This window comes from Ranitomeya imitator, chromosome 6 (genome assembly GCF_032444005.1).
Source record: "Ranitomeya imitator isolate aRanImi1 chromosome 6, aRanImi1.pri, whole genome shotgun sequence".
Classification (NCBI taxonomy): domain Eukaryota; kingdom Metazoa; phylum Chordata; class Amphibia; order Anura; family Dendrobatidae; genus Ranitomeya; species Ranitomeya imitator.
This window is the reverse complement of record NC_091287.1, coordinates 31,116,676-31,142,398: the sequence shown is the minus strand read 5'-3', so window position 1 is coordinate 31,142,398 and position 25,723 is coordinate 31,116,676. Positions and strand designations below refer to the sequence as shown.

At 46.5% G+C, this 25,723-nt stretch overlaps 1 protein-coding gene across 1 annotated transcript in view; it reads left to right on the top strand.

The window, feature by feature from the left end:
* Window positions 1–25,723, top strand: part of HEPACAM2 (HEPACAM family member 2) — a 96,752-nt gene that overhangs the window by 37,178 nt on the left and 33,851 nt on the right. The window contains exons 3-4 of the mRNA XM_069729397.1: window positions 12,290–12,574; window positions 20,882–21,178. Coding sequence (XP_069585498.1) covers window positions 12,290–12,574; window positions 20,882–21,178 — 582 coding nt within the window. The remainder of the gene's footprint in view (window positions 1–12,289; window positions 12,575–20,881; window positions 21,179–25,723) is intronic.

Here is a 25,723-nt window from a genome sequence, read left to right as displayed (position 1 = left end):
GGCAAAGTAGGGGAGGAGTGATTCAAACTTTTAGGCCTGTCACACATGCGAGAAACACGTCCGTGTCTCGCATGTGAACAGCAAGTTCTGGCGCCGGCACTTTGGAGCGGAGCGTGCGGCCGCATAGCAAAACATGGAGCCGCACGCTCCGCTCCGAAGTGCCGGCGCCAGAGCTTGCTGTTCACATGCGAGACACGGACGTGTTTCTCGCATGTGTGACTCCGGCCTTATAAGGAGACTTGAGCCTGTGTTTGGGATTCATGGTGGGAACGGAGGGGGCTTTTGTGACACCCCAGGGTCCTGGTTGTCACAGTGGCATTGCTTTCCTCACGGGAAGAGTGATATCACGCTTGGAAGCGAGGGAGGATCATCTTTATCAGGTAAACACAAGCATGCAACATGTTCACACTCCAGGCCAGAAGGGGGGAGCTCTGATCCAGTTTGTGGGTGGCTCCCCTATAGATATTCTGGTCTGGAGAGAAAGTGAGTTCAGTCAGTCTGACAGAGAAGAGAGCAGAGAGAGAGTCGGAAGGACTGAAGGGGCTGTGCAGCCGGAAGGGTACTGCAGCTCCTGGACAGAGATAACACAGAAAGAAGAACAGATTGTAGTGAGCGCGTAGGAGAAGCGAAGCACAGGAGAGTGAGACCTGGGGAGAATAGCTGCGACTGAGCCACCTTCCTGCAGAGCGCAGACACAGGTAGCCAGAAGACTGAGGTTGTGAGTGAGGGACTCCAAGACTCACAGCAGAAACTGGCAGGGCAGCTGGACTGCACGTCACCTGTCCGCCCTAACACCTGAAGACACAGTGGCGCATAGAGCCCGGGTCGTGATAGAGACCCTATAAAAAGGCTCGAGCCACCTGTCATATGGGTTAGTGTCCTACCCTTTAAGGAGGACAGAAAGAATACATGAGGCCACAGGCAGCAAGGGACTACACCAGTAGGAAGGCTTCTAACTCCACCTGGTAAAGGGGACTCTGAACTCGCTTCCAAGCTGGCCGGACCCTGCCTGTCCTGTGATCTGGTGCCCTGGACTGTGGCTGCCTGAAGTCTTCAGTAAACCAGGTAAAGAGACTGCAAACCTGTGTCCTCCGTTTCTTTCTACCCTACCCACCATCTCCATCTATAAATCGGAAGCCCTGGGGGAAGCCATACCATCCCTGCTGCTGCGACAACATCACCCCAGTGGACCCCTTTAAGCAGCGTCGGTCCCCTTTGACCGAAAACCACACGTGGCATCATGAACACAAACTTTATTTCCCTTTAAAGACTTTTCCCTTAACATGGGCTCCCAGGGCCACGGACCGGGTTGCCGCTGCCGTGACACATCCCTTTAAGTACTGGACCGAGTACCCCACGGCCCTGGCGGGCGTTCCATTTTGGCGTCACGAACAGGATGGACCAACCCACATATGCTGGCTGTAAAGCACAGCTGGTACCCTTGTGTATAGAACCAACTCAACTTCTATGGAATCCAGACAATGCTCTGTGATATCAATCCACCACAGCGGCCAAGGGAGTGCTGTGAGTCACACCTCACCTGCCTTTTTTCTGCTGTCATTGGCCCTGGTCCATTCTACACCAATAAAAAGGCAGGCGTGGTTCAGACTTTTCACAGCGCTCTTCTGGGGCGGCACCTTTTTTACACTATGGATTTTCTCTGCAGTCTGTAGTTGAAATTGTTAAATTATATCCACAGTGCTGCTAATTTGACACACAAATGAATACTGCCTATCATATTTTTTAATTTTTATGCACATTTTTCAGTATTTCTGATAGCGTTTTCAACATTGCATATGTTTTTTTTTTTTTTTTAAAAGTCCATAAAATGACAGTAAAAACACTGTAAAACCACCTAGGAATAAAAATGCCCAAAAAAGCGCTCAGAAAATAACCAAAGAACGAATTTGAAATTACGATTACGAAACATCAGAGAAAAGGAGATTTTCCTGGAGCGTCTTCTGCTTGAAAAACAGACATTTATGAGCCCTGGAAAAAAAAGACTCTACATACTGGAAATTCTTGAATACCCCCCAAAAATTGTCATCAGTAACACAGTAAAGACAGAGGGAGGAGGGGGATGCAGCTGCAGTTTCTCAGTGAAATAATAACAGGGTGAGGAGGGTCGGGAATCACACTGAGACATACAAATATTGTACTTGGGCCTCCGTATAAAGCCCAGAAGTGCCAATTATTCACCATATACCAAAACCCAAATTACACAAGTGACACCACGGAAAGTTCTCATACCAATTACCACAATTAGTCTGATATTGTACTGGTGCCGCGGACATTTTTGTGGTATTTGCTCTACGTTGGGTCTTCCAGGTGTAACTTTAGGAACAATAGTAGGTAAATAGTAGAAATATAAAAGGTGAGAAACAGACATCTGTTACTCCCGGCCACAGTCCATGAGCAAACACATGACGCTGAATGAAAAGCATCATGTACAGAAACCTTCTATGAGCGACGTCAACCATTTCTAAAACCCGGTAACATAAGATTTCCAATCATTCTTATAATTTCTGATAAAGTCATGGCACAGTAGCTCACATACAGATCAAAAGGGACTATAGCAAACACCTCCTAGAATATCTACCCTATAAGTCAACGTCCAACCCTTTAACAAACCTTGCGACACAGCCAGGGATAAATATCGAGCCAGAAACACATTTACAGAAAACTTGTTTCTGGTTTTTCACCCCTCATCAGTGTAGAACAGAGTCTGGTTCAGTGCTACACCTTTGTGGGGAATTTCTGGTTCTCTTTAAAAGGAATCTGTCAGCAGGTTTTTTGCTATATAATCTGACAGCAGAATGATGTAGGAGCAGAGACTCTGATCCCGGCGATGTATCACTTAGTTTACTGGGTGCAGCAGTTGTGATACAATCACAGTTTTCTCTGCTGCAGATCTAGCATAGCTCTGAATGCTGAGCGCTGTATAACCCCGCCCTCACCACTGATTAGCTGCTTTCTTTCTACATTCACGCCCCCTGAGGAAGGTACGAGCCGAAACACGCGTCGGGGTGGACGGGAGTGGTGTGTGAGTGTGGCCTGACATCTTGCTTCTGGGTATGTACCCCCGCTGCACTTGCAATTAATAGTATGCCTCAAACGTCCATGTTGCTGGGTCACTTTGACTTTATCCTTACATGATTACCGTATATTTGCATTGTTTGTACTCTAACATGGATGCTTGGTAGACACATGCGCCCCTACCTGTCCCTCATTGTGTGTGCTGGATTTGGCACGGGGAATTTCTCACTTGCTGTTTTACCTGTTATTATTGAATAAAGTATTTTGCACGTTTGTATATTTGGACTTTGAGACTGCTTGTTTCTGTGTGGTTAAATTCTTAGTGAATATGCAGTCGGTCTGATATGGTCCTATCCAGTCCCCTATTACAATTTTGGCAATTAATCTACAACATGGGAATTAATTTGATGTTATTATAGACTGGTTATGTATTCCATCTATTTTAATATTTAGTAATAGAAAGCTGCTAATCAGTGCTGGGGGTGTGGTTGGACTAGGCATCTAGTCCTTCTGTGATAATATCCTGCTGATAAAACTCTGATTGTTTTGAATCAACACCACACACCTTAGTAAGTGACACACTGAATATCAAAAACCCACGGACAGATTCCTTTTAAAGAGATCTGTTGCTTAAATCAAGTTTTGGAGTTACATGGATTTTCATATCACAATCTTTATTAAAAACATTTTTTGGAAATTTTGCAACTTTCACACTGGTCACTTGGGTGATTTTTAGACTGATACTTCCTGTCCTTTCACAAAGAGTTTTCAGCAGACTCCTTATCAGCAGAGGCAGAATTACAATAACTGATAATAACTTCTATTACCATCTATTACGCAATTACCATGAGGTTTTCATAATTGTTTCTCATATGCAAAAAATTTTTTTAATAAATTTAAAATAAATTCCAAACTTCTTCCACCCATCAAGTAGTTAAAAAAATAGAAAGCACAAAAAAAGAAACATAGATGACATCTGTGTGCTATACATTTTTTTTCCCAATGAGTTTAATCCATGATTTGGGTAACATAATGACATGTCTCTTGTATTTTATTTTTTTGTGGTCCTCAAAATCCAAAGTTTTGTCCGACATAGTTTCACCTCTGAACATTGCAACGGGTCATTTGCGGGTTGAGATTTCTTAGGCAGGTCACCCCCATATGGCTCAATGCACACAGGTAAAATAACACATACAGTGAAGGATCCGATTCATTATTGCACTTGCGCCTTCTTTGTCTAGTTTTATTTTTGGTGTCTTGTTCATTTACATTGTCTCATAATTTACGCCTTCTCAAAGTTTATTTTATGTGTTTGTAAGAGGGTGAACTGTAGTCCCACTGAGAGGGCACTAGGACCCTGTTGTTTTTGCCTGTTGCAGCAGAGGACAGACCTCCCAGAGACAATGTGTGCTGCGGGGTGGGGTCTAGTGTCTAGAGTGTAAAGTGAAAGTAGGAAGTGAGAGCTGAGAGAGAAAAGGCGGGAAGAAAAGGGGAAGCTGCTGTGAGATCTTAAAAAGAGACTGTGTGGATTTACTGCAAGTGTTTTTGGAGGAAAAGAAGCTTTTGAGAGACTTTTTGTTGCTAACGTTCCCCTGGAGAAGAGCTAACCTTTTGTTTAACTCTGTGAGAGACTTGTGTTGCTAACGTTTCCTGGAGAGGAGCTAACCCTTTATCTAAGAAAAGACGGAGACTTTGCTAAGAACCCAGTACGTATTTGGAAGTCTGTGGATTCCCTGTGCATTGAGTGGAGGAACAAGTCTGGACAGACGGCTGATACAGAGACGGACGGATTGTCGTGGAACCATTCCTAGGAGCTACAGAAGCAGAGACTACATCGTGAGACCACTAACTAAGTCCCCGGCGTTTGGGCTCGGCATCGGCCGACAAGACAAGAGGAGCTTGCTGTAACTTATTGGCGCTGAAGATATGAACTGGCTACAGCCTCTGCGGATTCCTGCCTGAGAGGAAATCCATCTCAGGATACGGTACCATAGTTATAGATACCCGGGTATCTCTGCTCAGAGTGTTAAATTGTTACTTTAGAGGTGTATCTTATATTAGAGTTGTGTAAGTTATACTCAATGTGCCATTCCAGGGGCTCCCTTAATAACACTACATTCAATTTACACTTGTTCCTGTTTTTTAGTTGCCTGTTAGGTAAATTTCTTACTAGTCTGTTGTAGTACACAGTTCTCAGGAGACCTTTGAGTGGCACAGTGATTTCAGCTGCTGCTGAATTAGTGTATCTTTGGGGTGCATCTGCCTTAATATTCTCCATATTACCTTGATTAATTTGCCTTTGAGTAAATACCGTTGGAGATTTCTGCCTTGGTCTTGGTTTGTGACTCACTGGATCTTATTCGGACCTCTGGTCATTACATTTTTGGCGTAGTCGGCAGGATCCAGTGTTTGTCATGGACGAGGGCGAGGGTGGAAATGACCCCGCTGTATCCGCATCCTCCTCGGGGGTTGGGGTTCCCCTGGCAGCCGCTGCGACTCCGGGAGGGTATGTGCCTGTAGGAGCTTTACTTCAGCACATGCCGAAATACGATGGGCGCAATATGGCGTTGCAAGATTGGGCTGAGAGAATCCGGAGTATTCTGTGCATGTGTAATTTGAGCCCCGCGTTACGCGCTGAGCTGGCATTAAATGCACTGGAGGGTGATATTAGGCGTATGGTGATGGTGCGCCCAGAATCAGAGAGGGATACATTAGAAAAGATTTTGGAACTGTTAGAGGGGAGTTTGGGGGGCCGAGCGCGTGTGGCCCAGCTTCGGTCCCTATTCTTTAATCGTCCCCAGAGAGAGTGTGAGTCCCTGATGCAGTACTCTAATATTTTACAAGAGATGTTGAATGAGATGCAGCGACTAGACCCGGGGGCCATGGGGGCGTTCCGGGAGGTAGACCGCTTGCTCCGGGACCAATTCATCACCGGTTTAGCCCATAGACTTCTCCGGGACAAGCTGTTGGAAATGGCCCGGGTTGCACCAGAGTTATCTTTCTGGCAGATTTACCGAGCTGCAGTGGAAAGGGAAGAGAAATCAGCCTATGTTCCCGAGGGGTCAGTGAACAGTGCCCAGCTGGAGGAAGGTGTGTCATCAGGGTCGGGGGGAGAGGGGCTTGTAAGCGTGGTACAAGCTTTGCGTGCTGAGGTGAAGGAGTTGAAGCTGAAATTGTCTCAACTGACAGTTGATCCCGCCTCTACCACCTCACGGGAACCTCCTGCCCCACCCCCTGGAACGGTGACCCCGCAAATGGCCAGGTCGTCCTATCAGAATGAGTCAAGCCCTCGCCCACGAGGAACAATCACCTGCTGGAAGTGTGGCCGCCAGGGACACATCTCGCGTTACTGCCGGGCGCTTACAGCCCCAGAAACCCCGTCGCCGGCTTTAAACTTCCGGCCGCTGCCATGAGAGGGCAAGCAGCAGCGGCCCCACCCACACAAAGCCCTCGACGGAATGAACAAGATTTGTTTGCATGTAGTCCAGTGATAGAAGCAGAGTTTGAAGGGCGGAAGATGAGGTGCTTGGTTGACACGGGATCCGAATGTACTATAATGCCTCTAGAAGTATATGAGAGATACTTCAGTCGACTAGTGATTCCAGAGGATGGCCGAGTGATACGACTGACCGCCGCAAATAATGGTCAATTGTCAGTCAAAGGGATCGTGTGGATGCAACTAAAAATGTTTGGTCAAGAGCTGGGGCAGAAAGGGGTAGTACTGGTGGATCACCCCCCTAGAAGAGGGATGGAAGTGACGCTCGGAATGAACGTGCTGCGAGATTTGAATCACCAGATGTATGCCAGTGAAGGACCCCGATACTGGGCCCGTGCGACAAGACACCGACCCACACAGAGAATTCTACACCGTCTAGTGCTGAGTTGCGACTTGCTGAAAAGTGCGGTCCCAGGTGGCCGGGTGGGCCGGGTCCGAGTGACTTCGAGGGCCCCGATCCTGCTGGGACCCAGACAAGAGGAACTCTTAATGCTGCCTGGGGGAGCTGCACAGAGATTGAATGGGCTTGAAGTGCTACTTGAGTCCGCCCGAGAGGGTTCCTCATTTGCCAAGGTACATGTGGCCCGGTCTTTGGCGATTGTGAAGAATGGACGAGTGCCGGTCCGATGCATCAATGTTTTAGATGAAGCTGTTGCAATTCCCGCTGGGACCATACTGGCTGAACTGTTCGTGCCGGCAGAGAAGGTGCCGGAAAATGCAGGGTTCGAATTGCGACCAGACCAACAGTCATCCTGGACATTCGCGGTCGAGGTAGGCCGGACTGAACCTCCTGCGGAGGAATGGAATGTTCATGTGATCATGGAGCAGATGGGAGTGGATCGGGAGAAGCTGACCCCCGTGCAGTTGGAGCAGTTGGAGAGAGTTTTGTGGGAACATCAAGAGACATTTTCCCGACATGGAGAGGACTTCGGGTGTACCCAGACGATTGAGCATGAGATTCCAACGGGGGATACTCCACCCATTAGAGAAAGATATCGTCAAATTCCTCCGGCGCTCTATCAAGAGGCGAAGAGCATGGTGGCCAGTATGCTGGACAACCAAGTGATCCGAGAGAGCCGGAGTCCCTGGGCGGCCCCTGTAGTCTTGGTCTGCAAGAAGGATGGGACACTCCGATTTTGTGTGGACTATCGGAAATTGAATGCCCACACCGTACGGGACGCATATCCTTTACCCCGTATTGAAGAATCCCTGTCGGCCCTGGGTCGGGCCAAGTATTTCTCAACGTTGGATTTGGCAAGCGGGTACTGGCAGGTCCCAATGGCTGAAAAAGATCGGGCCAAGACGGCGTTTGTCTTGCCAATGGGGCTCTTTGAGTTCAACCGGATGCCCTTTGGCCTCGCTACCGCCCCAGGAACCTTCCAACGCCTGATGGAACATTGCTTGGGCGATCTAAATTTTGAATCAGTCCTGATATATCTAGACGACATTGTGGTGTTCGGAACCTCATTTGAAGATCATCTGGAGAAGCTGCGTCAAGTTCTCCGGCGGCTCAAGAGCTACGGCCTGAAAATAAAGCCAAAAAAATGTCAACTGTTACGAAACTAGATTGAATATTTGGGGCATCTGGTACGGGGTACTACCTTTAGCCAGTAAGATTAAGGCGGTACAAGAGTGGCCACCTCCTTGTGACCTGCGAGAAGTGCGGGCCTTCCTGGGCCTAGCAGGATACTATCGGCGGTTTGTGCCTAAATTCTCACAAGTGGTGAGTCCCTTGAATGAACTTTTGAGAGGGACAGCGCTGGGTCCTCGAAATCGCCCCATTCCATGGGGGCCCCTACAGAAAAAGGCATTTGATGGAGTGAAAACCGCCCTAACGAGTGCCCCATTGCTGGCCTACGCCCGGTTTGACACCCCTTTTTTGTTGTATACCGATGGTAGTCTTCATGGGTTGGGGGCAGTACTAGCACTGGTGCAGGACGGCCGAGAACGAGTGATTTCTTATGGCAGCAGATCTTTAAGAGACTCCGAGCGAAATCCGGCTAACTACAGCTCATTCCGGCTGGAATTGCTGGCCCTGGTGTGGGCAATGACAGAACGCTTCGCCGAGTATCTAACAGGGGCTGAGGTGCTAGTCATGACAGATAACAACCCGCTAGCTCACTTAGAGAATGCAAAACTGGGGGCGTTGGAGCAGCGGTGGGTCGCCAGACTGGCCAAGTTCAATTACCGCATTAAATTTCGCTCTGGTCGAGAGAACGGCAATGCAGATGCATTGTCAAGGGTGCCCCTTGGGTCATCCGGGGAAGATGTTGACGAACAACTTGAGGATACTGAAACTCCAGCTTTGGGGCAGATACCTATCTTCCAAAGTGTGGTACACTCAAGTGGGGTGGCCACCGGGATGCCCTGTGTCCTGGGTAAAACACCCTCAGATTGGACAAGAGTCCAGGATGAGTGTCCGGACATTGCACTTGTGCGCCGTTGGGTACAAAACAAGGCCTGGCCCAGTGCAGAGGACAAGGCTCAGTTGTCCATGGAAGGAATGAAACTCCTTCGACAATGGGATAAATTGTGTGTGGAGCAAGGTCTTTTGTATCGTAAGGTGTACCTGCCATCAGAGCTGCAGCATCGGTACCAACTGATAATTCCTGTGGGGATGGGGCCAGTGGTCGCTCGTGAGGCGCATGAGAAGGGGGCCCATTTTGGAAGTGAAAAGACACTTCAGTGGTTGCAGCGAGTCCTCTACTGCCCTGAGTTGGGAGGGATGGTGGCCGACGCGTGTCGGCAGTGCCGAATTTGTGGGCTCAACAAAAGCCCTGAGCAGCGGGCTCCCACACAGTCTATTAAGACTTCAGCTCCACTGGAGCTACTCATGATTGACTACGTGTTGATAGGGTACTCTACGTCAGGGTACTCCTATTGCCTGGTGATGACAGATCACTTTACCAAGTATGCTGTAGCGGTGCCGACAAGAGATCAGACGGCCAAGTCGGCGGCTGAGGCAGTGTGCCGACATTTCTTCCAAGTGTTCGGGTGTCCGCAGAGAATACATTCAGATCAAGGGGCCTGCTTTCAGGGGATGCTGATGAAAGAGTTGCACCAGCTCTATGGTATCGAGCAGTCGAGAACAACGCCTTACCACCCTCAGGGTAACGGGGCGTGTGAGCGTTTTAATCGGACCCTGTTGCAAATGTTGAGGTCCTTAGAGAGTCAGCAACAGACATGCTGGCCTGAGTATCTCCCCGAATTGATGTGGGCTTACAATAACAGGGTGCACAGTACTACTGGTTACTCACCACACATGTTGATGTTTGGTAGACCTGGCCGAGACATTGAGGATTTGAACATGCCAGATCCCTCCTCCGCCCCCCTTCGGACTGCATCCGAGTGGGTACGAGAGCATCGGCGGCGGTTGAGGGTGGTGCATCAGGTGGTGGGCGACCGCCTTCGACAGGTGGTCCATAAGGACACGCGACCTGTACAAACAGAGCTGTTCTCTCCGGGGGACAGAGTTTTGGTGAGGACAAAACGACGGTCAGGAAAGCTGAGTGACCGATGGGAGGCGATACCGTATCTGATAAAAAAACAGGTGAACCCTGAGATTCCAGTGTACGAGGTCGAACCGGTGGGGACAGGGGGGCCAACCCGTAATTTGCATCGTAACATGTTACAACGGTGCTGGTTTGAAGATTCGGCGCCTACCCCCCTAGAGCCAGAGGCCATGTTCCAAGGGGCGGAAGCTCTGAATGATCTTGAGTTTGATGGTGTGCTTACTCCTGCGCCTGCTTATTTGCCCCCTGTGACCGATCTGGCCTCGGGTGATGAGAATGTTGGGGATATGGAGGATGTTGTTGAGGAGAGTGCATCAGGTCAACTGCTTGGTCCTGACGCTGTATCACAGGACATCGAGCCGCAGGAGGAGACAACTCCACTTATGCCCACTAACACGACCACGGAAGAGACTCTAGCTCCCTCTAAGGTCGCACCTGTTGATGTAGGACTCAGGAGAACTACACGATCTACGGCAGGAATACCGCCTCAGCGATATGCTCAAGATGAATTTGAGTGGGAAGGTATGTCGAAAACGCCAACCTCTAGTGGGGTGGCATGTAAGAGGGTGAACTGTAGTCCCACTGAGAGGGCACTAGGACCCTGTGGTTTTTGCCTGTTGCAGCAGAGGACAGACCTCCCAGAGACAATGTGTGCTGCGGGGTGGGGTCTAGTGTCTAGAGTGTAAAGTGAAAGTAGGAAGTGAGAGCTGAGAGAGAAAAGGCGGGAAGAAAAGGGGAAGCTGCTGTGAGATCTTAAAAAGAGACTGTGTGGATTTACTGCAAGTGTTTTTGGAGGAAAAGAAGCTTTTGAGAGACTTTTTGTTGCTAACGTTCCCCTGGAGAAGAGCTAACCTTTTGTTTAACTCTGTGAGAGACTTGTGTTGCTAACGTTTCCTGGAGAGGAGCTAACCCTTTATCTAAGAAAAGACGGAGACTTTGCTAAGAACCCAGTACGTATTTGGAAGTCTGTGGATTCCCTGTGCATTGAGTGGAGGAACAAGTCTGGACAGACGGCTGATACAGAGACGGACGGATTGTCGTGGAACCATTCCTAGGAGCTACAGAAGCAGAGACTACATCGTGAGACCACTAACTAAGTCCCCGGCGTTTGGGCTCGGCATCGGCCGACAAGACAAGAGGAGCTTGCTGTAACTTATTGGCGCTGAAGATATGAACTGGCTACAGCCTCTGCGGATTCCTGCCTGAGAGGAAATCCATCTCAGGATACGGTACCATAGTTATAGATACCCGGGTATCTCTGCTCAGAGTGTTAAATTGTTACTTTAGAGGTGTATCTTATATTAGAGTTGTGTAAGTTATACTCAGTGTGCCATTCCAGGGGCTCCCTTAATAACACTACATTCAATTTACACTTGTTCCTGTTTTTTAGTTGCCTGTTAGGTAAATTTCTTACTAGTCTGTTGTAGTACACAGTTCTCAGGAGACCTTTGAGTGGCACAGTGATTTCAGCTGCTGCTGAATTAGTGTATCTTTGGGGTGCATCTGCCTTAATATTCTCCATATTACCTTGATTAATTTGCCTTTGAGTAAATACCGTTGGAGATTTCTGCCTTGGTCTTGGTTTGTGACTCACTGGATCTTATTCGGACCTCTGGTCATTACATGTTCACCTGTTTTTTTTTTCTTTGTATTTTTTTTTTAATATAGATCATTGTGGGCAAAGTTTGATTGCGTTTTGCAGATGTTTTCTGTGTCAAATAATCAGTTGCAACTTTTTAAAAAAGTTGCTAAATTTTGGTGCATATATACACTAGTCCTTCCTTCCTGGAGTGATTTTATGGACATTTTTTGCCATTTTTTTTGCTTTTTTTTCAGCAGAACATGTGACTCTTCACACAAAAGGCTTCACACAAAAAGAAAGCATATTTGATTTTGTGCAAAATTCATGAACCCCCATGTGCCATTTCTGAAAAAATTGGCTCGAAAATTGTCAACAAATACCAACAAGGTATAAGAAGTAGTGACTTACAAAAAAACCCACAAATGATAAATCAGACTCTACTACTAAATCTTCTACAAATTTATGAAATGTAAAGTAAAAGGAATATAAAAAGTAAAAGAATAACACAGCTGTCTGTAACTTTGTTATCCATAGTCATGATAAGAGAGGGAGGAGGGGGATGCAGCTGCAGTTTCTCTGTTGACTTGGTAAAATGATAAAATAAAAATACAAAGCACCACACACAATATTTTTCCATCTCTACATTTTATTTCCTCTTTTTAGTTCCGGTTTCGCAGCCCGTTATTGAGAGTGAGCCATCGTATGGAGCGGTGGAGAAAGTGGGGAATCTCACCTTTAAATGTCATGCGTTGAAAGGGACCCGAGTAACATATGTATGGCTGAAAAATGGAAGCCCCCTGGAGAACAGCTCCAGCTATAGCTTCTCCCAGGACAAGTCCATCTTCTCTATTGCTCCGGTGATGAAGACTGACATCGGGAATTACAGCTGCCTGGCCTCAAATTACATCAGTGAGATGGAGAGTGACGACATCGCGCCCACCATATACTGTGAGTGATCGGGTGCTGTATCCCCGTATTGACTGCGTATGGAAGGGGCAATTTTGCTGCGTACACTGGGGGCAGGGGCTGCGACCTCATCGTCATTAGAGGGCAGGAGTACAATAAAAAGTTTTACCTGTTCCATAAAGCTAGAGATAACAGTTTCACGCCCAGGTGCTGGGAGGGACAGCTCCTCCGCCTTCCTCCCTGACACAAAGCATGCTCACTAATCTCTCCCATAGCACAATAAATAGGGTTGTTTTTTTAATGATGGAGACTATTCTACCACTGATGTACATAGGTGAGATGTGTCCAGGGTTGGACTGTCCCACCAGAGATCCGGAGGATCCTCCGGTGGGCCCTGGCTTCTCCTTCAAGAGAGTTCATAGTACAAAGCTTGCAGTTGATATGGGGCTCTTCATTGGGGATGAAAGGTGGGCTCTCAGAATCAAATCCTCCGGTACACCCAATGTTCTTCAGTCTGACACTGGATGTGTCTGACGGATGGGAGCATGGATCTCTGTACAAGCTATGGCAGGTAGTGTTACTCGCTACCCTTCCCTCCTATGCTTAACCGACTGCACGTGGCATTTAGACGCCTGTTTTGAGGCCTGTATATAGGGGGAATGGTCTGAGTTTGTTTTGTAGTCTAGTAAGGGCTAGCCCAAGATTTTATTTAGGGGGTTTGATGTGTTTAGCTAAGGGGGATTGGCCTGAGTTGGTATTTAGGAAGTCTAACCTAACTTTTTATTTAGCAGCTATGGCTTGAGATTTTATTTAGAAGGTGTGATGTCTGCATTTTGGGGGTCTGGCTTTAGTTTGTTATTACGGACCCTGGTCCAATACTTGCTTTTTGGGAGTCTGGCCTCAGGTTTGTGTTTAGGGAGCCTGGGCTGTTCCCTCTCTATAGCAGGTCTGGTGTAGGGTCTGTATATATGGTGTCTGGTCCGATATTTGCTTTTAGGGAGTCTGGCCTCATTTTTGTGTTTAGGGTGCCTGGGCTGAGCCTTTTCTACAGTGGATCTGGTATAGGGTTTGAATATAGGACGTCTGGTCTGATATTTGCATTTAGGGAGTCTGGCCACAGTTTTGTGCTTAGGGGGGCTGGGCTGAGCCCTCTCTATAGTGGGTCTGGTGTAGGGTCTGTATATAGGGCTTCTGGTCCAATATTTGCATTTAGGGAGTCTGGCCACAGTTTTGTGTTTAGGGTGGCTGGCTGAGCCCTCTCTATAGTGGGTCTGGTGTAGGGTCTATATATATGGTGTAGGGTCTATATATATGTTGTCTGGTCTGATATTTGCTTTTTGGGAGTCTGTCCTCAGTTTTGTGTTTAGGGAGCCTGAGCTGATCCCTCTCTATAGCGGTTCTGATGTAGGGTCTGTGTATATGACGTCTGGTCCGATATTTGCATTTAGGGAGTATGGCCTCAGTTTTGTGTTTAGGGGGACTGGTCTGAGCCCTCTCTACAGTGGATCTGGTGTAGGGTCTGTATATAGGGCTTCTGGTCCGATATTTGCATTTAGGGCGTCTGGCCTCAGATTTGTGTTTAGGCCTGGGCTGAGCCCTCTCTACAGTGGGTCTGGTCTATGGTCTGTATTTAGGAGGCCTGGCCAGAGGTTTTATAGGGGGTCTGGCCTGGGGCAATAATTTCCATCCCAGACCCTCCCCGCAGTCACCTCCCCTATGTTTGGGGTGACTTCTGTAGGTCAGATTAGCGGCTCTGCGATTACTGTTTCTCACAAACATAACCCAAAACTCTGGTTATTGCCTAATTATAATCTATAGCCAATGATCTGCGTCTCGCGCCTCCTTTATGTAGATGACCGCTATACCGCTGTTGACCGTCACCCTTTGACCGGTTTCACAATCCACAATAACTGGGTCTCGTCTCCATCTGTCAGAGTTAACCTCCTCTGCGCAGAATATGGCAGCGGCTCCTTGGAGCAGTAAATTTCCATCTATATATCGTCAATAACATGTTTGCAGAAAGCGAGCCTGCTCGTAAGGTTCCCGTGTACCATATGTTGAGACTGCGGGGGTGTGCAATGATAAAAAGGTCCCTCGCTCTAAGTACATGCCATCTGCTCAGTGACAGAATGGGCGGCAGGGTGCTGCTGACATAACCAATCAGTACCAAACCCGCAGGAGGAAAGTCTCAGCAAAACAGGTGATTTATGGATTTACAAGGCATTAGGTAAACAACAGCGAGGACTCTGATGAGTTCTCTATGGAGCTTATCTGCATGACAGGCCGAAAATGAGTATTGATGCTATGCCAATGCTCGGCCATAGCGAGCGATCTCTGGGTTGCTAAGTACATGACAAGGGCGTTCAGAACCAGGTAAAATGATCCAGGTAATCTCAGGTGATCCGATAAAAAGTTCTCATGCTCAAGTGCCGTCATACATTGCCCATAGTATAATACCGTGCTGTCATACAATTTCCAGGATATAATAATGTACCACCATACAGTGCCTATGGTATATAATGTGTTGCCATACAGTGCCAATAGCATAATACTGGTCCTACATACAGTGCTTAAAGTAAAATACCGTGCCTGCATACAGTGGCCATAATGTAATACTGTGGCACCATACAGTGCCAATAGTATAATACCGTGCCGCCATACAGTATCCATAATATACTACAATGCTGTTATACGATGTCCATGGTAGAATACCCTGGCCCCATACAGTGTTCATTGTATAATACTGTGCCTCCATATAGTATCCATATTCTAATACTGTGCCGTCATACAGTGTCCATACTATAATACAGTGCTGTCATACAATGCCTATAGTAAAACACCATTTGTATGTTCTAGCGCTGCAGTGTGCTGCCTTATTTATTTAACTATATACGAGTTGGCGACTCTAGGTTCAGCACCTGTTCACACTTAGTCTATGTTTGGATGTGCAGGTCAGGTTTTTGAAATATAGTAAAACGCCATAAAGTGCCCATAATAAATACTGTCGCCATACAGTGTCCATCGTATACCATGCCACACAACAGTGTCCATAGTATAACACTGTGCCGCCATACAGTGGCCATAGTATAATACCATACCACCATACAGTGACTAAATAACAGCTCCTTACATAACATACCGGTAACCTATCAGTGATATATAATGACTAAATAATACCGTTCCTAACACAAGTCTTAATATAATGGAAGTAACAAACCTCAGGTGCCAGGTTTTCTGTGGTGCCCCCTACAGCAGGGGCAGATGATGGTGCAACGTTAAGAACCGAAAATAGACCGCCAATTATCCCCTTAGCGACATCTGGCGTGCGTGTACGGCAGATGTTCGTTTTGTTTGTTGGGAGTCGTTTCAGGAGCTAATCCTGCACCCTCGAGTAACTGATGCGATCACAGCACGCTCCTAACACGACAGGTTAACCTGTTAAATGTCGCTCTCAACCATGATGGCGGCATATAAAAGGCTTCAACATGGCGGTTGTCAGTTCTGATGAGTCGTCATGACATACAGTATGTGTCTAACATGACAGAAAACCTACAGTATGAAGCCCACCCTGTGATCAATGGATCTGCTTCTTAGCAGATCGTCAATGTACCAAGACACTGCAACATTACAGTATTAAATAGGCGATCAAGGAAGTGCAGGTTCAAATCCCTTAAGGAGACTAATCAAAAATGTAAAAAATATTTTGGGTATATCATATATATAAATATATATTCAAAAATTCATTATCAAAAATTTCTGTTTGTCACATAAAAAAACAGCTTGCACCCAACTCCAACGATGGACGAATAAAAAAAACTTACCAGTCTCAATAAATGGTGACACAAGCCACTTTTTTTTTGTTGTTGCAAAGTTCAGTTTTTTTTTTTGTTTCAGCCACTGAAACAGTGAAAAAAACTCTGCTTGTTTGGCGGCGTCGTGATCAGACTGACCTGGAGAAACATGTTGCCAAGTACCGTAATTTTTTTTTTATATAATTAATGCCGTTGACCGAAATTCGGAAAACAATGGTGGAATTGAGTTTTCATTCATAATTTCTCTGCACTTGAAATTTTTTTTTTTACATTTGTTGATACATTATATGGTAAATTAAATGATGTCAATCAAATCTACAACCCTTGCTTCAAAAAACAAGCTCTCGTACATCTATATCAACGTAGAAATACCAGCGATCAGCTGTGGAGCAATCTGGAAGTCTTTCATTTCCCTACAGCACCCCAGCAGGAGCTATGAAGAATTACAGTGTCCATTAAAATTAATAGGTCGTCCTTGTAATGGATGAACATCTTGAGTCCTCCAGAGAGAGGGGCGCTGTTTGCAGCTGCTCTCCTTGCTCTTACCCTCTGTTTTCCTGCACATGAAGCTGCACTGATCCTGAGATAAGTCTGGTTCTTGATTTCTGCCGGGGCCTGATATCTCTAATTACATGCACATATGTCTCTTATATTTGCTCCATCTGCTCAGCGTGTTTGGGTTTATACGTAGGTGCTAATTACTTGCTGTTTTTCTTTGTTTTTTTTTTGCTGTAATTTATTGTCATTGTCTGCAGACATTGCTTTCATGTTTTCTTGTTTTTATCTTTTATTTTTTCATTTGTGAAATTAAAAATATTGCACATGATTAGATTTGATAAACGGATTACAGGATTTCCTGCTGATAGACCGCCGTGGACAAGGTATAATCTGTGGCAATAGGTGTTCAGTTTCCCCACAGCGCCGCCACAGGTGAAATGAAGTATTACACAGTGTAGTTATAAATCAGTTTACTCACAAGTCTTCACTTTCCACATTAGTTAGCCCAAGGACTTTTCTAGATGTGGTTCCTTTATAGGATGTCTATCCTGAAGTCTCGGGGAGGGCATCAGATTCACCATTCGACTTGGGCACCCTCTTTGTAAGGTGGTACAGCCTTCGACCTTGGCTTGTGCCAATACTGGGATGGCAACCTAGGTGAAAGTCAGGAACAGGATTGGCTTTTTTTAAATTTCGTTAAAGGTGGTCACCTATCCCCTAAACTTGCTGGATCCTTTTTATCCAGAGGGATAAGGGAATGTTTCATGGGGGTCTTCTTTCTAGGAAGGCTTGTGACAGGGTGTGCGACCCTCTGTAACCACGATTGTTACGCCCCTGGCTTTATGCTTTATGTATAAGAGAAGCCGCTAAACAGTCTGTGGAGCTGAACCTCTTCCAACTCTGTACTCTGAATACATTCAGTCGCCCCTGAAGCTGAAAACAGCTGATCAATGATGGTGCCATGTGTCAGACCCTTACCAGTCTGATATTGATGACCTTTCCTATGGATAGATCATGATTATTGGACTAGCTGACATCCCTTTTTTAAAAAAAAAGATTTTGAAAATAAGTTATAACTTGACAAAAGAACGATGCAATATTTTGAAATTGAGCAGTGAAGTTGCTCACCTCTACCTAAATATTTTTTTTGTAGGAAATTCTCTTTCTAGTTTTATATCAAGCAAACCTTAATTCATTTACAACGGAAAACTCTAATACACTTTTATGTTTCAGCATTTTCAAGGTTTTTCTTTTCTTGCCTGTGAATGCCAACATTCTGGTTTTTATTACTTTTCAAAACTAAGACAACTTAATTCAGTCCCAACAATCTTGAGTACTCAGGCCTCATCTGGAATACTGTGTCCAATTCTGGGCATCACATTTTAAAATAGACATGAACAAACTGGAGCAAATTCAGAGAAGAGCTACCAGTATGGTGAGCGGACTGCAAAGTATGTCCTACGAGGAACGGTTATAGAATCTGGGTGTTACGACTCTGTCTGGTGACCCTGGACCAGCCGTCCTCCTTCCCTGTCCCTAATGCCCTGCTCCCTGAATTACTTCTGAAGGTGAAGATGCCGGGGCCGCCATCGTTGCCTTATTGCTTGAATCAGCCCTCTGTCTATCCCTTCCCATACCCAGGGGAAGCAGGTAATAACAGTACACCATATTACACCAACCAGATGAACAAGGTAACATGAACAGGGGAAACCGAAAATACCAGGCATACAAATATACACTCATATATAACAGAGGAATGCACTGGGGAGTGGAGGATGGGGTAAAACCAAAGTAAGAGAAGAAGGTAATTATCACAATCACTAAATCAAGCAGCAGTCACAGAAGTCCACCAAACGCCTTCTCCTATAATAACCACCAACGACTATCCTCTCAGCTATGCAGCATAAGCTATTTCTGACAATGTGTGTCAGTCAGGACCAAGATTACACAGGGTATAGGATTGGCTAACCGTGCTCAGCTGAGAGAGCTATCTCCCAGAGCTCTCAATATGGCTGATTAACCCCTGTACTGCCAAAATAAATTTGCACTGTTTAAAGAGAAGGTTAAGTGCTTCTTTTCATTGCAGGAGTAGGAGCAATCAAACACTGTGGTCTTCTGGCTCCTCTCTGTCGTGGTAACCCAATGACACGGGGAATGTTTAGCTTGCAAAAAAGAAGGCTAAGAGGAGACTTAATAGCTGTGTACAAATATCTGAAGGGCTGTCACAGTGTAGAGGGATCATCATTATTCTCATTTGCACATTGAAACACAAGAAGTAATGGAATGAGACTGAAAGGGAGAAGATACAGATTAGATATTAAAAAAAACTTTGATAGTGAGGGTGATCAATGAGTGGAACGGGCTGCCAGGAGAAGTGGTGAGTTCTCCTTCAATGGAAGTTTTCCAACAGAGGCTGGTCAGACATCTGTCTGAGATGATTTAGTGAATCCTGCATTGACCAGGGGGAAGGAAACAATTACTCTGGAGGTCCCTTCTAAGGCCGGGTTCACACTAGACCGTAATACGGCCGAGTGCAATGCGATAAAAAAATCGCATTGCACTCGGACCAATGTTACCATATGGGGCCGCTCCCACCAGCCGACTTTTTGTCGCCGTTTTCCTCGGTCCGAGACAATCGCAGCATGCTGCGATTGTCTCGGACCGAGGAAAACTCTCGGCTCACTCGCACCCATATAAGCCTATGGGTGCGAGTGAGACAGCGCACACCACTCGGATATCATCCGAGTGATGTGCGCTATAAGCGGACCCCAGCAATGGAGGAGATGGAGAAATTCATTTCTCCGCCTCCTCCGCAGCTGTGCTCCGATCCTCCCTGTGCAAGAGAATCGGAGCACAGACGCATGACACTCGGCTCCTGTTCTGCTGCGAGCAGGAGCCGAGTGTCATTAGCATATCGCATCCGATGCTCTAGTGCAATACGCTAGTGTGACCCCGGCCTAACTTTAACATTCTATGATTCTTTGAAATAAAGAGGTAACTTTGTGGAGGTCTGAGCCCTGTAAACTTTACTCAGCATATCCTGCAACGTGAAGAGATTGGTATATGGGCCAATATGCTTTCTAATGAGCTAGCATACTGCTCTGTCCATGGGTATGTGCCAGGTAGGTGCCAACAAGCCACTCTGCTTTGGCCAGAGGATTTTGATATTAGGTCTAGGATCACAATGTCATGGTTAGGACATGGTTAATGTCCTGTTCTCTCAGGGTTAATTTTGTTGGCCTCTCTTTCAATCTGGAAGGTTTATTTATACCCACTGCAGACTAGGTTTTGCTGTCAGCTATAAGTTCTTCTAGTCTGTGTGCCTGACCCCTGGAGTGTGTGCCCGGTTTGCAACGTGTTTCCCTTGCTCTCCATGCATTACTCTGCTTGTTTGTTCTTCTGGATTTATGACCTCTGGCTTCACTTCTGACAATCCCGTCTCTCCCTTTTGGTACTTTGTGATCTCCTGGCTCCAATCTTTGCTTGTTTGACAACTATTTTGTCTTTACCCCTTCTCTGCACCCTGGGTGTCTGGCTCCGCCCCTGACCACCTCCCACTCTGTCACATGGTTCAGGTCCTGTTTGTAACCTGGTTAGTAACTCGGCGTTTTGTTCAGCTCCCTTGCTGCTGTGTGCAGCATTTCCTACAGCAGTATTACCCAGGAGTCGTGACACACAATCTGAAACTTTGCAGATGGTGAAAGTAAGCCTAGCATCGGCTCTGATCAGATGTATAGTCAGAGAAATGTCTGAAATAAATCTGCCATGTGTGAAAGTTCCTTAAAGTTGTTTTCACATGGGCTAATATCGATCTCACGTGATCATTTGATCATTTACAGAAAATCAAAAAATCTATTACCAGTTTTATAACTCAGCTCAGCCTGTTCCTGGCTTGTTGCACCTCATCAGCATAAAACAGATCAACTAAATTGTATTCCAACTGTGTTATTGCATTTATAATCCCTTACATGTCACAGTATTTTATTTTTAGGTTTTTGTGTGATTTGTTACTCATTCCACCCTGTCTTCTTTTTGACAGATGGACCATATGGGCTACGTGTCATCTCAGACAAAGGACTTAAGGTCGGAGAAGTCTTTACTATTGCCAATGGAGAATCTGTTCGCTTTGACTGTTCTGCCGACTCCAATCCCCCAAATACTTGTGCCTGGATCCAGAGGGGCAACAACTCCTCCGAGATTGTCATCTATGGACCTTATTTCAAGCTCCTGCCTGAGAAAGTCAGGCAGAAAACTGTGGATTATCTGTGCCGGGCGTACAACAACATCACCGGGAAAGGGGAAGAGATGCAGTTTACAGTCATCATCACACCCATCGGTAGGGAATATTGGGAGGCTGAACTCAAAAGTAAATCTTCACAGTGGAACACTGTTTTGTTTTTTAAAGGATTGTCTCATTTTCGTACATTCTCAGTTAAAGGGTTATTCCCATCGTCATAGATGGATGACGTCAGATGGTGCTGGTAAAAAACAAGCATTTTTGCAATTTACTGCCAATTCACATTTGCAGCCGTTCTTGAGATATTAACACTTTTATTTACAGCTTTGTACCTTGGAGACCGACCATTGAAGGTGGCCAGGATTTAAAGGTAACAGTGCGCTCTAGAAATCTCAGCCAGCTTCAGAAAAGTGTTTACAAGCTAAATAGCAAAGAGCTTGTAAGCTCTGCACATGTCCAGCTGTCTAGCAGCGGTGGTTGATCACAAAGGCAATGAGCTGTAAACAAACAAAAAAAAAAGAAAAAAGTAATATCTCAAGAAGTCATTGTACAGGAGGGGGAGGAGGTGAGCTGTGACATCCCCTATTGTAAATGGTGGATCCTGTGTTATCTACTGTATATAGAGGTGTTATCAGTCATTTTACAGGCGGAGGAGGTGAGCTGTGACATCACCTATTGTGAATGGTGGATCCTGTGTTATCTGCTGTATATAGAGGTGTTATCAGTCATTGTACAGGAGGAGGAGGAGGTGAGCTGTGACATCCCCTATTTTGAATGGTGGATTACACAGAGCAGAAGACTAAGAGGCACGATACACCTAGTCCTGTAATGAAAATCTTCTGCTGATAAAACAGTATCATTTCTCTTTGCGGAGAGTGACATGTTAAGCACGTCGAGGTGAGGAGACTTAAAGCCGAAATGCTCCTCTGGGAAATATGCAAATTGTCTCTTCAGAGAGGAAGAGGACTAGAACTCTAGTGCCACCTATTGGAAGTAGAAATCCTAACAGTCAATGTCGACCCTTTAACGAGCCTGGTCACATGACTTAGGATAATAGCCAAACCAGAATCTCAATTTGCAGACACTGTTTCGGGGTACTGCCACGAGGTGCTATATACTGTCAGTGTTGTTCTATATACTGCCAGTGTTGTGCTATATACTGCCAGTGCTGTGCTGTATACTGTCAGTGCTGTGCTGTATACTGCCAGTGTTGTGCTATATACTGCCAGTGTTGTTGGTTACATGACCGCGTATCGCCAAAACAGGGTCTTTCCCGTACTCAATCTTCCTGACCCCCACCCCATCCCCAGGGGGCCATTCTCCCCTTCTCCTGTAAATTTAAATTAAACACCAACACGTAAATTTCTTTGGATAATTTTGGCCACAGCGGCCATTTTATTAAACAAACAATAACATAAATAACAACATATATACCATATGTAAAAACCTGGAGGGGAGGGTTCTTGGGGGTAAGAAATCTGGCTCAAAAATAGGCATAAAGCCACCACCAACTTTAAAACCAAACACTTCTTTACCCTCAGCCGTGACCACCAGCTCAAGGGCACCATGTAACCCATTTCGGGCAAACCAAAACCCCAAAGCTCCCGAGGTAAATTCCCCGTCCAGAGCCCGTAAACAAAAGCCAGATCAACCCCGTAAAAACGTCATCACCACCTCCAAGAACCCCACCCCCCGCCAAAACTGCCACTGTGACAATGATAACGAAAACTCCCCTCTGGCAATAACTGATTAAAAAACCGAGATGAGAAAAAACCCAACTCCCCGGCTACCCCTCCATCAAACTGTTCACTTAAACTAATCCACAATAAAGGGAGGGAGGGTGGGCTTCTCTCCTGATGATTCACCTCACAAGTGATCCTTCCCGCACTTCTCCAGCCCCTGCCTCCTTTCCCCACTAGGTCCACCCCTTATTCAAAAATTTCCACCAATCACCTATAAGATCCCTTTTTTTATTCAAAACTCTAAAACTCCCTTCTTGGCAACGCAGTCATGTGGGGGCTTTCATCCAGCTGCGCCCATTACAGCCCCCCTTCTTGACCGCGTATCGCCAAAACAGGGTCTTTCCCGTACTCAATCTTCCTGACCCCCACCCCATCCCCAGGGGGCCATTCTCCCCTTCTCCTGTAAATTTAAATTAAACACCAACACGTAAATTTCTTTGGATAATTTTGGCCACAGCGGCCATTTTATTAAACAAACAATAACATAAATAACAACATATATACCATATGTAAAAACCTGGAGGGGAGGGTTCTTGGGGGTAAGAAATCTGGCTCAAAAATAGGCATAAAGCCACCACCAACTTTAAAACCAAACACTTCTTTACCCTCAGCCGTGACCACCAGCTCAAGGGCACCATGTAACCCATTTCGGGCAAACCAAAACCCCAAAGCTCCCGAGGTAAATTCCCCGTCCAGAGCCCGTAAACAAAAGCCAGATCAACCCCGTAAAAACGTCATCACCACCTCCAAGAACCCCACCCCCCGCCACACACGAACAGCCCTGACCACCTCAGGCTCGTGAGTGCCCCACCGCCACCAAAGCTCTCTCGACTCCTTCCTGTAGCCCGAGTGCCCATAAATCCATACCAACATCATTAAGATGCACTCCATCATCCCTCCAATAATTGCCAATCCCATCCTCCAGCTCCAAATGTCTAACGGCAATACCCCCGTTCCGAGACACAAATCCTGCCACCGCCCTATTCAGCTTCACCCGGGCTCTATTGATCCCTCTATGGGACCGTACATCACGCCACTTCCGCCTTGGTACAATGTCCGACCACACCGTCACAACACCCGGGAAAGATACCCACAACCGTAAAAAATCAAAACGAATGTCTCTGATCAACTCCCTCACTGGCCTAACTCCCAAATCATTTCCTCCAAGGTGAACCACCAAAATGTCCGGGGGTCGATCCAATCTAGCGGCGTTGGCAACTGCCGGCAACAAACTCCGCCATAACATACCCCGGAATCCCAACCATCTAATAACCACCGAATCCCTTACAAAGCCTAATTGCCTACCATTTCGCCTGACATCCGCACGAAGCGCACCCCAATGAACAAATGAATGTCCGATAATCCATGCCAGGAGGGAGGTTCGACCTGAAAAAACACAACAATGATTAACACCATAACAAGGCTCTCTCCCCCACAGACCTAATTCCTAATATAAGACAGATATCGATCCGAACTCCATCTGCCTATTCTTTTGATAACATCAACGCCTAGGCCCAGACCATCCGCCTCGGACGCAGCACCAATTCGAAATGAATGCGACCCGAAATTCTTCGGGTCAACACCCAACGATCCCAAACCCCTCTTCAACAGCGCCGTAAATTGGTAGCGCGACAAAAATTCCCCGTTCTGATGTCGTAACAAAGGGCCTGCCCTCAGTGCCGACAGACGCCAATAAGATTCCAAACAGTGCTGCGGGCACATCCCGCTACCGTCAACTCTCCCCAGCACCACTCGCCTACCCCTACCAAGCTGATCAGTCTTAGAACGCCTGATCCAAAATACAATACCTCCTGCCCAAAAGTCAACATCTTCCGCTAACAGACCACCCACCTTATTTTTATTTGGGGACACCAGCTCCCCCAGGCGCAAAGCGCCAAAGAACGCTAAAGAGAAGGCTAACCTAAACAATACAACCTCAAACTGCGAACTACAAATACCGCCCAAAGCCTCCCCAAGCCGTTCCAGCATACCAAAAGAAATCGGCCTACGCTTATCAAAAGACACATTGCCCTTCCGAAAACCCTTCAAAGCCTGCCTTATCAAAAAATCTTTTGTCAGATCAGCTGAACCTTGCAACCGAAAACCAAAGGCCAGACCCGCAACAACTTTGTTTAACCTCGAAACGGACCATCCCCATTCGGCCGCCTTACCCATCAAAGCCAGCAGAGCCATAATCTTATCGCCGTCGGATTCCACTGGGCCGCATTGGACCAACCAACCTTCCCACATCTCCCACGCCGCTGCATAATCCGACCATGTCCTGCTCGACAGTGAGGCCTGTATCAAGCGACCTCCCCTTCCGCAACAATCTGCCACAGATGCGAAGGACATCCCGCTCCTGTAGGTTCCGAATCTGGCGCCAGTTCCCGGAATCGGTCCCACTGAAAACGAGATAAAGCATCAGCTATATTGTTTTGGACACCTGGTACATGCACCGCCGAAATCCACGAATTCAATTCCAAACACCTCAACACCAATTCCCTAACCAACCTAATCACGGGGGGAGAAGAGGAAGATAAACTGTTGATAACTGACACGACACTCAAGTTATCACAATGGAATCGTACCCGACGATCCTTAAAATTCTCGCCCCAAATAAACGCTGCCACTACAATTGGGAACAACTCCAACAATGCCAAATTTTTGGTTAGCCCGTTTTGCCGCCATTCTTCCGGCCACACTCCGACACTCCATTTGCCTGCACAGTAGGCGCCATAACCGGCTCCCCCTGCTGCGTCCGTATAAATTTCACAATCAAAGGCGTTCAAATCCTCCTGCTGAATCAATGATCTGCCATTATAATTTTCCAAGAAACGCTGCCAAACCAACAGATCGTCCTTGTGCTCCCGGCTCAAACGTATGAAATGATGAGCTGCACGGA